Here is a 12,181-nt window from a genome sequence, read left to right as displayed (position 1 = left end):
TTTTTTCATCGATATAAAAATTAATATAAAATACAGGCACATAGTAGGACATGAAATGATGGCAAATCTGGTTAGCCCAGATTGTTCTGAAAAAACCCCAAGATATAGCATGTGTATGTAGCCTTTAGAATGACTGTGATATGAGCTTAAAAGTAAAGGCAGTAAAAATACCCCAAAAACGCCTAGGGCCCATAGGGTTAATGGTTCAACAAAATAAAATCTCCCACAAATTACACATTTAAACAGCTCCCAAATACAAAAAATGTCCCCTATAAATCAACAGGTGATTTCCTTCTTTTAGTAAAATCCTAAATGACTGAGTTGTTTATTTTCCACCTGGACCTTTATGCTCTGCCATTTCTCCTCTAATCATCACACTGTAACCTGTGACAGCACACTGTAACCTGTGACAGGCTGTTATGATACCACAACTATCGCACATTCACATATGTAGTTTTTGTCAAGCCAAGAGCCTCACATAGGTTTACATTACTAAAGGTTAATGACAAAATCACTTGACGACACCGACTCCTGTGTGCGCACAGTGAGAGAGGAGAGGGAGAGATGCAGTGCTGCTGCCAGAGGAGCCGCTGAATGAGTTCCCTCTGAGCGGTAACTCACTAAAAGAGTCTGAGAAGTCCGGGGCTGTTCATAAAACATTCAGGATGTTCCACACAGTTTATCCTTTCCATAATGTTGTCAGACACTTCAAACAACAATCTGAGTCTGTTAGTGGCAAAACAAACACTTGTAGTGGACACAAAGTGACTGTGCACAATTGCCTGTAGGGAGTACACTGCAGCTTGTTTTGCCGCTGCAGCTGTGGTGCTCTCACTCAGTACTGGACTGGTTTCAGAAGTTGTTGTCTTCATTAGTCAGTTAGGGACAAAAACATGAGAAAATAGGATCCAGGTTGAAAAATACAGGAGTTCCCCTTTAACATATTAAAAGTGATAAGTCTTTCCATGTTTACTGAGCTCATCCTAATGCATTCATTTGTCATCTGGATTAAAGCAGAGAGCTGCAGGACTTGGAGATGGAGCCATAATAATGTGAGTATCACTCTCACCTACATCGCTGACAGTTTAATTGTTGGAGTTTGCACATGATTAAATGCCTAATAAACAGTGTCAGCCTTAAAGTAGGACTACAGTGCACATCCATCTTTATATTTTTTGTTTTTACAGTATTTTTCTCTCTCCGCAGGTATTAAAGGGCACATCGCTGCAGCGGCTGATGGAGCACTTGTGAAGCTGCACATTTTATCCATCATGACCAAGTTTTCATATCAGTATTGTGTGTGTGTCATGTGTCATGCTCACCTATTTAATCAGAAGCTTGGCTTTGACTGAGAGCAAATATGGGCCTTATTTGGAATAATAATGTATATTATGTTTATGCGTTATGTATTGCAGATATCTTTTCACTAAAAGTTTTATTTTTACACTAGTTATGTATGTTGAATAATGTGTGTCCATTTGCTACCACTTAACCAACTGTTTGTAACATTTTCCACAAGTTATTTATTAGTCTGACTCTATTCAAACACCGAACTGATAATAAAGATTCCATCAGTACCAAATCCAAAATATATCGCTCTTCAGCTGTCCAGCTAGCAGTGCATTTATATACCAGCACAGCGAAATCACATGTAAAGAGCCGGCAATGACCTCATTAAAGGATTTGGGCCACTTCAAAGCCGACATCCTGTCTGACTTAATGCTTTTATGCTTGTTAAAATGGCCTTTGAAAAGCAGTTTAGTTCCACTCATTATCAGCCTACAGTGTTGATCAGTGCATATCCCACACCCAGCAAACTTTTGAAAGATTTGGTCAAAGATTTCTATATCCAATTTCTTAACAAATCAGTATGGTTTCAACACGGACTCTGGAGAATGTTCTGTCAATGATAAAACACACTGAGCTGTTGTTAGTGGCAGAGAGGCTGAGATACGATCCCAATAGAAACACCCCCGTCGCTGCTGCAGCTACACAAGGAATGTCCTCACTGTGCAGGGCACGACAAGAGCTGGTGGGAGTAATGTGCTACTATAGTTAACTCATACACATGCATGATATTTTATCCCGACTGCATGGTGGTAAATAACAGGACAGTACTAAAAGAGACAGAGAGAGCGGGGGCAGTGCATTCCCTCGTGTTGTCATGACTTTCACTCATGTTTACTCAGTGATGGCCCAGCCTCTTGTTTTATAATAATCAATTGCATAATGTCTGAGTTGGAGAGGAATCTGGCTATTCCCCACACATTTGAAATGTATGCGTCTCGAGGAGGAGACCACATCAGTAAATCTTGTCAAAAAGATTCCCACATGATTGTGCGCATGTGTGCTGGCCTCTATTTTGTTCTTGAGGAATCTGTGTAGGAAGCGAAGGCTTAAAAAAACAACAACACGGCCCTACCCCACAGCCGCTGCAGAACTGTGTGCAGCCTGCAATATATCATGACCTATAACACACTAATTTCACAGGCTACCACTTATCAGTGTGCAAACTACCGTTACACTGGCAGTAATCCATTCTTCATCCCGAGACTTTGCTGCATTACAAAACAAGGAAAGTATTTCTATAATTCAATTGAGTGCCTTTCTACAGAGGATTAAAGGCAGCTGTGCAAGATGAAAAGGCAAGTTGTCTTCAACAATAAATATGTGGGAACAGCCTAAGACCAGTTAGTTGTTAAGAGAGCTGCCGCCCTTTTTCTCTCTCCCAATCTCGCTGCCTTCTTCTACCTTCAAATTAGAGAAAACACAACAGGCTGTTGCTAAAATAATCTATCACTGTCAACAATTAGGGGCACAAAAAAATCAAGAAACACATTGCTTTTTCTCAGATGTAATAATAGGTACAAAGTAGTGATGTGGGATACAAACAAAATTGTGTCAATCATGTGAAATATCCTGACATTAGCTTACTGACAGGTCAAGCTCATCTAATATACAGTACAATACACACTGGCTCAGAAATTAAACCTCAAAAAGACGTAAATGTTTTACAAAAGTTATTCGATACAGTTTTTTACAAGAAGTTTCCTCCTACAAAATGACCATTTTAGTATGGATAGCGAACCTCAGAGGCATGCAACAACAACTTAGTCTCTGTTGCATTTCTCCATGGAAAATACTTAACATATTTATTGATTGATAAAGGACCACATTCACTCTGCATTAAACCCTTCCAAACAGGAGCTGCTTGGTGTGCGGAGTTATTTGTTTCATATTTTGCCAGATGTTTCTTTGGTCCAGCACCCACTCCGTTGGACAGTGGGATGTGCGTGTCTTTTGTATTGTTTTTGAGGACTGCATTTAACAACAGCAAAACTCTATCAAAACATCTGTTAACAAACTCTGGCACAACTCGTGCGGTATAATCCAAGTCTCATTTATCCAGACGTGTGCTCAGTACTTCCCAAACACATGCTTTTCGCTCAAAAGCACATTATAAATGAATTGAAAATGAAACTTATCAACTTGTTTACTTATGAAACAAAATTTTCTTCACGAGTTCAAGGTAACATGGCGTGACTGATATATAAAAGGTGATTTTTTGGGTGAAGTATTCCTTTAAGAGGCTTCTCTCAGTAGAAATACATTTTTCACGTGTTACAGACACGCTTGGTCACATAATGGAAAAGTTATTAAGTACTTTAACTAAAAGCAGTGCTGTCACTGGTGATATGTTAGATAGATCTGGCCAAATAATGAGAAGTATCATGGCTGCTCAACCTGCTGTTTTATCACCATGTGCCACATGGTGGAGGCAAAGATCCAAACTGAGTCTCACTCTGATGATAGGAGGCTTTTAACAGGTTGCACGTTGCCAGACAGGACACAGGCAGAAGAGGTCATCTGCTAAATCATATTTATGCAACTTCTGCCAGAATACTTGGACTGCTCATCTAATTAGTTTGTGGAAAGTCATCTGGACTTTTCTCATTGGTGTTTGTCATCCATGAGCCACTCATCTGGATACGTGATTATACAGCTGTGGCATTTCCCGTTGACGAACACTGGAACTGTTTAATTAGCTGGAATAATAGTCGCTCTCATCACAGTTAAACAACATATTATCTCAAATATGTTTTGATGGAGCGGACTGTGAACAATACAGGGTGAATATAATTGAGAGAGAGAGAGCGAGAGGGAAGTGCTACACATCAATAAAGGCAACATGCCGCAAACAGTAGGCAGCCTCAGCAGGAATGTCTTTGGCGCTGATCTCATTGGCATCCAAACGCAGCATTCTGAGCCTGGAGAAGTTTGTCATGTCGACTGTATCGCAGAAACTGCTCAGGGAGAACTCTGAAACACACAAGAGGAGAGAAATATGAGGGGAGGCCACAAGGTCTAGTTGTCCTGTGAATGGTTATAAACTGGAACCAAGTTATTCATATAACAGAGAGCTCTCAAACCATGCCAAAGTTCATAAAAATAAGTGCTGCTGTGTTCCTCCTGTGCATGTTTGTGCTACAAGGCTGGATATGGTTCTCATATTTCTATATTAAAGCTACTCTTGTTTGATTAAACTCAGTCAAGACTGTCTTTTTTCCCCTGCAGTTTTCATTATTTTTGGGGGGTTTTATATTGGGAACTTTGGTATTTTGTAAAATCTGTATTGTGAGTGTGCGTCCACTGAAGGAAGCGTTTATGGAAAACCCCTGCTGCTGGAGGAAGGGCATCAATTCAGAGAGTGTTTTGCTGTCATCTAATGGTTGGAAATCTAATTTTGCTGCATGCTCAGTCCCCACCCAAACAGTGATTTGCATTGTTACATCACTGCTGGGCGTGGGCGTGTGCAACAACTCGAACTCTAAGGAATGGAGACAAAAAATATTTGAAGCTGAACCGCCAAATACATTCAAATGGAAGAGTGAAAAGAAGACAGCTAGGAACAATATGGGTGAACTGGTGCATGCCTGAACTTCACTTAAGTGCAAAATCACACCAGCAACTGGAGAGCATTAAGTTGCTGGAGTGTGACTTTCTATAAAAGATGCAAAGACCTCAATAAGATTAGCTGCTTTAAAGCAAACACTTTTCTATCAGACTCTCATTAAGTTAACTCTGCAACCTCATTTGCCGAGTCCGGTCGCACTGGGAGGGTCCACATTTGTGTTGTTAAAAATCTGTGAGACTTGTACGTCGTTAAGCGCTGAGTTCATCGGCAAGTAAGTGGCAGAGCGTATGTCCTGCTCTGCCAACCAACCCAATTACAAAATCTGAGATAAGTAGCTCCACGTGTGTTTGATTTGAAATGAGGGGAAACAGTCGCGGAAAGAATAGATAACTGGTAATATACAGTACGCTAGCTCGGCATTGGAAATCTCAATTCAAATCAACCTTTTACACAATTTCAGACTGGTTTCAGTATAAAAATGTAAAATATACTGTTTTTGATTGTTAAGAATAAGAGTAAAACATGTATATAATTACAATACATCACAGTTATTTCTTGTACATCACCCTAACATCTCCAATTTGACTTTTAAATCGTTTAGTATGTTTACTTTCACATTACATGTTATAGTAACAGAGAGGTGTCTCTACCTTTGATCTTATTGGCGTGTAAATAAAGGTTCTCCAGGTTCCTACTGACAACAGGGATCTTCTCCAGTTTATTGAAAGAAAGGTCAAGTTCAACCAGCGTGCTGATATTAAAGACATTGGATGGAAGTCCTTTATCTGTCAGCTTGTTATGAGCCAAGCGGACAAACTGCAGTTTAGGGGTGAGGAAGCCCGGCGGCACACTCTCTATGTTATTAAACTCCAGGTACAGCTGCTGCAGCTTCTCAGGGAGGTTGTCAGGGATTTTCTTCAGCTTGTTTTTCCTCATATCCAGCATAGTCAGAGACTTCAGTCCCTTGAACACACCTCCAACGTCCTCTATAACATTTGCTTGGAGCTGAAGGGTGGTGAGGTTGGCCATCCCTTCGAAGGAGCTGGAAAGGATTTTTGTGATCTTGTTGTGACCAAGTCGCAGGTCCGTGACTGACTTGGGCAGGTTGGGAGGCACACGTGTGAGCTCATTGTGATCCAAGAGAAGCCGGTCCAGATGCTTGAGCTTGCTGAAAACATTCTTGCCGATCTTGTCTGAGCTGAGCTGGTTGTGAAACAGCACGACCCAGACCAAGTTGGTAGCGTTGTCAAACACCCCATCCTGGATGCCTGTGATCTGGTTACGCTGCAGGTAGATGTATTTAACGTGTGAGGGGACGTATGGAACGTGCTGAAGGTTGCGGCCGTGACAGTACATAGCTGTGGGGAAGGATGAGGGGCAGTCGCACTCCAGGGGGCAGTCCACATCCTTGGCCCACAAGCCGGCATGGCGTCGCCGCCCTCGCAGATGGGACAGCCACTGGAAATGACTGTAATACTGACTGGTGCTCAGATCCACTATTCCCATAATGAGGAGGAGCACCACTGTCCGCATGATCACTGATGGAAAACCCAGGGAAAAAAAAAAATCAAAATCAAATTCAATCCAATACCTGTAACCAAGTCCCAAATCTGTAACACATTGATGATAGGAAATGTTTTGCAAGTAACAGACTCTCCGCTCCACTTTTTTAATGTACAGTCAGTACAGTATACCTACCAGCTGGTTGATCAGAGACGATGCCTCCTCCCTTGCTCATGTCGCTTGTGTCTTCCTCAGACTGAGTAGAATATGTTGTTGGTATAGGGTAAATACCCCCCCACCCCTACCTCTACGTAGCTGCAGCCCCATCACCAGACACCCACTCTCATTAGAGGACATACATTTTTTTTTTTTTTTTTAGCGGCATGTAAAACCTACACCACAATGTATCACCTCCAGCCTGGTCAATATCAATCCCATCTGTGAACCCAGTGCAGACATCTGCTTTTTAACAACCTTATTTTCCTTTACTGTGCTGTGCCTTATCATTAGGAGAGCCACTTGAAGTCTGGCTTGCTGTTTATTGTATAGCATGGAGGGTATGGAGAGGGTGGAGTGTTATGGTACAGAAAATTTAACGAACCAGGGTAGACACTGTAATTAGGGATGTGTTTCTTCTTATATAACACATTGCGGCTTAGTTACAAATCCAACTCTTAAGCTGCAGCATGTTTTGTCTATTATTCACTGTTTGTTTTAACATGTACAAAGTATGACGACCCCTGTTATCTGTCCACAACCATCCTCTTCAGACATGTTTTTCTTTCCATCTCTGTCCCTGCCTGCTTCAGGTATTCATAACTTTTGTCAATTACAGTGTTCAAACTGTGGAGAAAGTTAACATATGCTTGTGCTGGCGCCTGCGGACAGGACAGCACTATTATCATCCTGCAGATTGTCTTGAATGAACGGGCCTCACCATTCATGTCCTCCACTGGAGCAGGAAAATTGGAGGCAGAGTTTCAGGGATTCTGTTTTTTTCCTCAGACTGCTTCCTCTGCCCCTCTGAGGAAGTAAACGATGATGTGCTAATTTGAAAATGGACAAGATTCAGCACGTAATTGACCTTAATCATCAAACAATTACATGAAAGGAAAGTTGACCTGGGATTACACAGATGGGACTCCTCTGCACAATGGTCTTGGCAGGTTTTTGGTCACAGCACAACAATCTTTGGCCGAAATACTCACTTTATCCAAAACTTGATTCAAACAGTAAACACTGTTTTTTAAAAGAGATGTTACATGATCCAGTGTCATAGAAGCGATGCCTATCATTCTGTTATAACTGTGTTAGCAAAAATCATAAATGGAAATCTTTCCTCACAAATGTGTCCAAAGTAGCAGTTACTAGGAAATTAAAAAAATTCCAGGAAAACAATGTCACTTTGAAAACTTTGAAGTTGCATTTCAGTTACGATCAAACAATGGTAAAATCTCCCTTCGATCCACTTTATACAATAGGCATTAATATTTTGCATCTGGACAGCTTTGTTTTCTGAGTGTGTGTGTCTCAGAATGTGCCACAAAGACAGTCTGAATTGAAACAGGATGCAAATGCTGGAAATGTCGTGTTGTAATTAGAGCAACATGTTTAATCCAAAACATTCTGTGTGGGCGTCATTTGTTCATGGATCCAACTACAGCCTGAAAAGCCTAACAGCCTACAAAGTCCCAATTATATGACAGCACACAATAGGCGTTGATGCCTGAGGCGCTTTGCTGTTGCGAGCTGTACCATAAGGTAAAACCAAAACTATTTTTTGTCATGAATGGATTTCACTATAAACTCAAGACGGGGGACTGCAATGAAAAGAATATGCTACTTTATAACATATTTGAGTTTTTACTGCTTGGGAATTCTTTAAAAAATTAGGTGATGACAGTGCGGTGATTTTTTAAGTACATGCATGTATGAATGACATTACTGGTGCCTGATGTCTTTTAGCACATTTACTAATGAGGGCTACAAATATACTGCTGGTAAATTCCAATAGTTTTTAGATAGATTACAGCATTTTGAGCACATTTCTTGGCAAATAATTGGATGGACTGTCATGACATTTGCTTCAAGTTGTTGGGATAAAATGACCACAGGTCACTTTACAGTCGTCACTTACATTGGATACAACGTGAGCATGTTAACAATTTTAAGATGCTCATGTTTTAGCTTACATTTTCTGCATTACAAAAGCTGCAGATTGCTTCTAAATTCTTAGGTCTCTCTTTGAGGAGACTTCAAAACCTTTTAGTCTTTTTTATTTTATTTTGTATCATAGTTGAAGTTCAATTGTAGCAAGTAAATTCTGCAACTACCCCTCCATCCACCTGTTACTGTAGTTCAGTCAGGACCAATTCATTTATTGAAAACTTTATTTCCATTTGCAGTAATATATTTGGTGGTATGGCTCTGTTCAGGGGCCTCTCTGCCTTTCCTAAATCTACGATGAAAGCCTCTTCCATGCGCCTACGTGGAAAGCCTAAGGCAGTGAGAGCACACCTCTCTGCCCTTCCACACACAAACAAGGAAAGCCTGAGACAGAAAGAGCACACCTCTCTGCCCTTCCACGCGCCTACATGAAAAGACAAAGGCAGGGAGAGCAGCAGCAAAGACCCCCAGAAACATAACAGAGTAGCATCAATGACAAACAGAAAAGACATTGATAAGTCAGACATAGCATGAAAAGGAGGAGCTGGGGTGGAGACGGGTTGCAAAGCAGCTTGCAGAGGAAGCAGCAACAGCAGGCAGGCAGAGCAGTTTAAATAGGGCGCCTTGAATGAGATTCACCAATTGGTTGCATAGAAAGGATTCATGTGATCTATTAGCTGACTCCCTTCCCTTTTAGATCAGCTGATGTAGCTGGGATGTGAGCTGAGCTTGACATCGGGTCCTGCCTGAACTAACGCTATGCTCAATTTTTGTATTGTTCACTTTTTTTCCCCCGCTTTTAATATTTGTTTTTAATTCAGTTTAGTTTCCGTTCGTTCCCAGAGTTTGTTTGTTTCAGTTTAATTTTTTTTAGCATTATTTTTTGTGGGGGGACATTTTTAGGAGCAAGATTTCAGAAGTTCAGAACATATGACAGCATATATAAAAGTAACAATAAAACAATGGTGTGTCAATACAAACGCAACACTTTGTGAAGGCAATTGACTCGCTGTCATGTAGACATCCCAGTCTCAATAAACAAGTGCACCAGTGCCTTCCCATGTCTGTTGTCTTGACCAATTTGTCCAAATTAACGAAAACTAAAGACATTTCCTCGATTTTTTGGTTAGTTTTGTAAGTACACACTTTCGTTTCAGTTTTTGTTTATTTTCTTAAATCTAATTTTTATATTTATTTCACATAACTAAGATGTTTATTCACACCTAGTTTTAACTGTAATAACCTTGCCTTCCACATATGAACAATATAATGGACATTAAAAGTAAAATTACAATTGAATTTAGCAGAAGTTATACTCGCTGATTATTCGTACATAGCCACAACTAGAAATGTGTTAGCTTGTTAGTCTATTGCATCATTACACTTTTTTTCAAGCAGCTGTTTTTCTGAAAACTTAATACTTGTGTCTCTGTACAGCAAATGCACAACAGATAAAAGAGACCTGTGTTACAAACAGTGGAGCCCCAGAATTTCTTTTATAGTGGTGGCCACATTCTGGTGGCCAGAATTGAATTTCAGGAAGTCTATTATGCTGCTGAAGTGGGCACAGCCTCCTGGGCATAGCCGAGGTGCTTGAGCAAGGCAGCGAACCCCCCCAACCGCTCGGGGCGCCTGTCCATGGGCAGCTACCTCCCTCTGACATCTCTCCAATTAATACATGTATAAGTCCTGTTTGTGCATGTGTGTGTATTTTGGACCTGTGTGTATATGACAAACACAGAGCGAAAAAAAATGAGTTTCCCCTTGGGTATTAATAATGAAGTGTATCTAACGCTATAAACAAACTACATTGCGGTCACCACAACAAGGCTGTAAACACGAGTTTATGTGTCTTTTTTAGGACACATAAAGGCTTTAAAAGTTAAAAGGGGGTTTAAAGCATCTAACGAAAAAAACCCATTCAAAAAAAGCCACTGACTTTGAGACGAGGGAGCTGGGAGTGCTCATATACAAACTTATTTGAGGGTATCACGACTCTCTCCTGCAGCGCTATTTTCATTGGGGGGGGGGGTTGCAGTGTATCAGGCTCATCATGCCCCCCTCCGGCCACTTTTTAGAGTGCCACTGGTGAAAAATGCAGTGGTGGTATGGCAAAATGTGGGGCTTTTTTTTTTTGCAAAATGAAAACTCCAAAACAAGTGTTTAATAACTGTTCCAGACACTGATTCATTCTGTTTAATTTTCCATGGCAGACTAATTTAACATGCCACCATAAATATTATGTATTTGTTAGACACAACTGAGCTGCTGGATGTTTATTTGATTTTATGCTAATGGTGAAATGCTAACTGATCAAACAATACGCAAAAACCACAGAGAGTATCAAGAGATTTGATCCAGAGTAAAAGGCAAACAGGATAATAGTGACGTGCAGCATTTTCCACTGTACATCTGTTTATCATGTAAAAGTTTACTGCTGTTCACTTCTCTTTTCATGCCTCACACAATAGACTTCATGCAGCTACTTTTATATTACTGCTCCAGAGAAAATACCTTCTACAGAAGCACATAGGGTTCAGGTGGCAGCTCCGTTTTATCCATCAAATGCAATCAACACCCGTTTTTTGAGTATAGTAAGTGTGATTATTTCTACACATTATTGCTACACATGGTAAATAGGTTTTAGACACAGCACAGCCACAATGTGGCAGGAAAACTCCTACACTGTGGTAAGGAGAAATATTTCTGCCATCACATCGGCATCCAAAATAAACACTGTGGCTTCTGGTAACTATCATTCAAAATATAAATATGAATGATGCTTGCAAAATATCTCTCAACTGCACCCTTAAGAGAGAAAAAAGTCACTCAAAATGGTTTCAACACTGAGAACGGAAAAAATTAAGAGACAGAAAACAACCTAAAAACTGTCAGCTGACGCCAACAAAGCTCACTCAACTATATACATAATAAACACTGTCCTAATATACAACACATACAGTACATTTTGTTTTCTCTGATGAGAGGATTTATGAATAAGTGCACACAGAGAATACATTTTAAAAGCATAGAAAGAGTTCAAAAGTCCTCGAAGCACATTTACCTGGGTGCATTTCATGTGTGAAAATAAAATCTTAGAGAAATTAAAACCGCTAAAAACACACCATAAAGGTATTATTTTAAAGCTACTTGGCAATGCACATCATCCCTAAAGCTCTCCTTGAAAGCTTTTTCTTCCAACTAAATCTTGTGCATGTGTGTGTGAGTGTTTGTGTGAAACTGAATACCTCTTAAAAAGTCTTTATTTTACTAGCCTGGAGGTTGTGTGGCTGATTTTTTACTTTTCTTTCTTCTCTTCAAGAGTAGAGGATTAGTTGAGTCTTCAATGGTTTTGATTTTAATTTGGTCATAGTCCACTCTCATCGTTTGCAGGGCATTTGTCATTTCCTCCTAATAATAACAACAACAACATAACTTTTATCAAACACAACCAAGATGAAAGCAGCGTGCACAAACAGTTTTAACTTAATATTAAATGGATTTCATGGTGGAGTGAGTCACGTATGCATGAAATACGACATATTAGCATGAAATATTTGAAAATGTAACTTAATTATCAAACACAAACTCAGCTGA

General features: G+C 40.2%; 3 protein-coding genes across 10 annotated transcripts in view; 1 reads left to right on the top strand and 2 right to left on the bottom strand.

The window, feature by feature from the left end:
• The window catches only part of csf1b (colony stimulating factor 1b (macrophage)), a 16,173-nt gene extending 14,475 nt beyond the window's left edge, over positions 1 to 1,698 (top strand). Inside the window, exons 8-9 of one of the 4 annotated variants that reach the window (XM_050064883.1) lie at positions 1,015 to 1,052; positions 1,207 to 1,698. In XM_050064883.1, coding sequence (XP_049920840.1) covers positions 1,015 to 1,048 — 34 coding nt within the window. In that variant the 3' untranslated portion in view covers positions 1,049 to 1,052; positions 1,207 to 1,698. The remainder of the gene's footprint in view (positions 1 to 1,014; positions 1,053 to 1,206) is intronic. The other 3 variants (XM_050064882.1, XM_050064881.1, XM_050064880.1) reach the window with 3 other exon arrangements.
• fmodb (fibromodulin b) lies at positions 1,434 to 6,670 on the bottom strand. 2 transcript variants are annotated; one of them, XM_050064874.1, is made up of 3 exons: positions 6,614 to 6,670; positions 5,566 to 6,453; positions 1,434 to 4,320 (listed from the first exon to the last, which is right to left on the bottom strand). In XM_050064874.1, the coding sequence occupies exons 1-3, from the start codon at positions 6,651 to 6,653 to the stop codon at positions 4,169 to 4,171; spliced, it is 1,080 nt and encodes a 359-aa protein (XP_049920831.1). In that variant the 5' UTR covers positions 6,654 to 6,670; the 3' UTR covers positions 1,434 to 4,168. The 2 variants fall into 2 exon arrangements, with proteins under 2 accessions (XP_049920831.1, XP_049920830.1); XM_050064873.1 differs by having other exon boundaries at positions 5,566 to 6,525; positions 6,614 to 6,665.
• LOC126402699 (MAP kinase-activated protein kinase 2-like) overlaps positions 6,342 to 12,181 on the bottom strand; it is a 26,275-nt gene continuing 20,435 nt past the window's right edge. For 3 of the 4 annotated variants that reach the window (XM_050064875.1, XM_050064877.1, XM_050064879.1), the window contains exon 10: positions 6,460 to 11,995. In XM_050064875.1, the coding sequence (XP_049920832.1) occupies positions 11,855 to 11,995 (141 nt within the window). In that variant the 3' untranslated portion in view covers positions 6,460 to 11,854. The other variant, XM_050064876.1, reaches the window with a different exon arrangement.

Source organism: Epinephelus moara, chromosome 16 (assembly GCF_006386435.1).
Source record: "Epinephelus moara isolate mb chromosome 16, YSFRI_EMoa_1.0, whole genome shotgun sequence".
Taxonomy (NCBI): domain Eukaryota; kingdom Metazoa; phylum Chordata; class Actinopteri; order Perciformes; family Serranidae; genus Epinephelus; species Epinephelus moara.
Note: the sequence above shows the minus strand (reverse complement) of the source record. Positions and strands in the feature narration are given on the sequence as shown.

What these genes read in the sequence shown, in the direction of transcription:
- fmodb (XM_050064873.1), bottom strand. Translation starts at nt 6,653, where the DNA reads ATGAGCAAGGGAGGAGGCATCGTCTCTGATCAACCAGCTG. An exon ending in CGTCTCTGATCAACCAGCTG is followed by an intron (nt 6,526 to 6,613) that starts GTAGGTATACTG and finishes AATGTGTTACAG; the next exon opens with ATTTGGGACTTGGTTACAGG. An exon ending in ACACGCCAATAAGATCAAAG is followed by an intron (nt 4,321 to 5,565) that starts GTAGAGACACCT and finishes TGTGTGTTTCAG; the next exon opens with AGTTCTCCCTGAGCAGTTTC.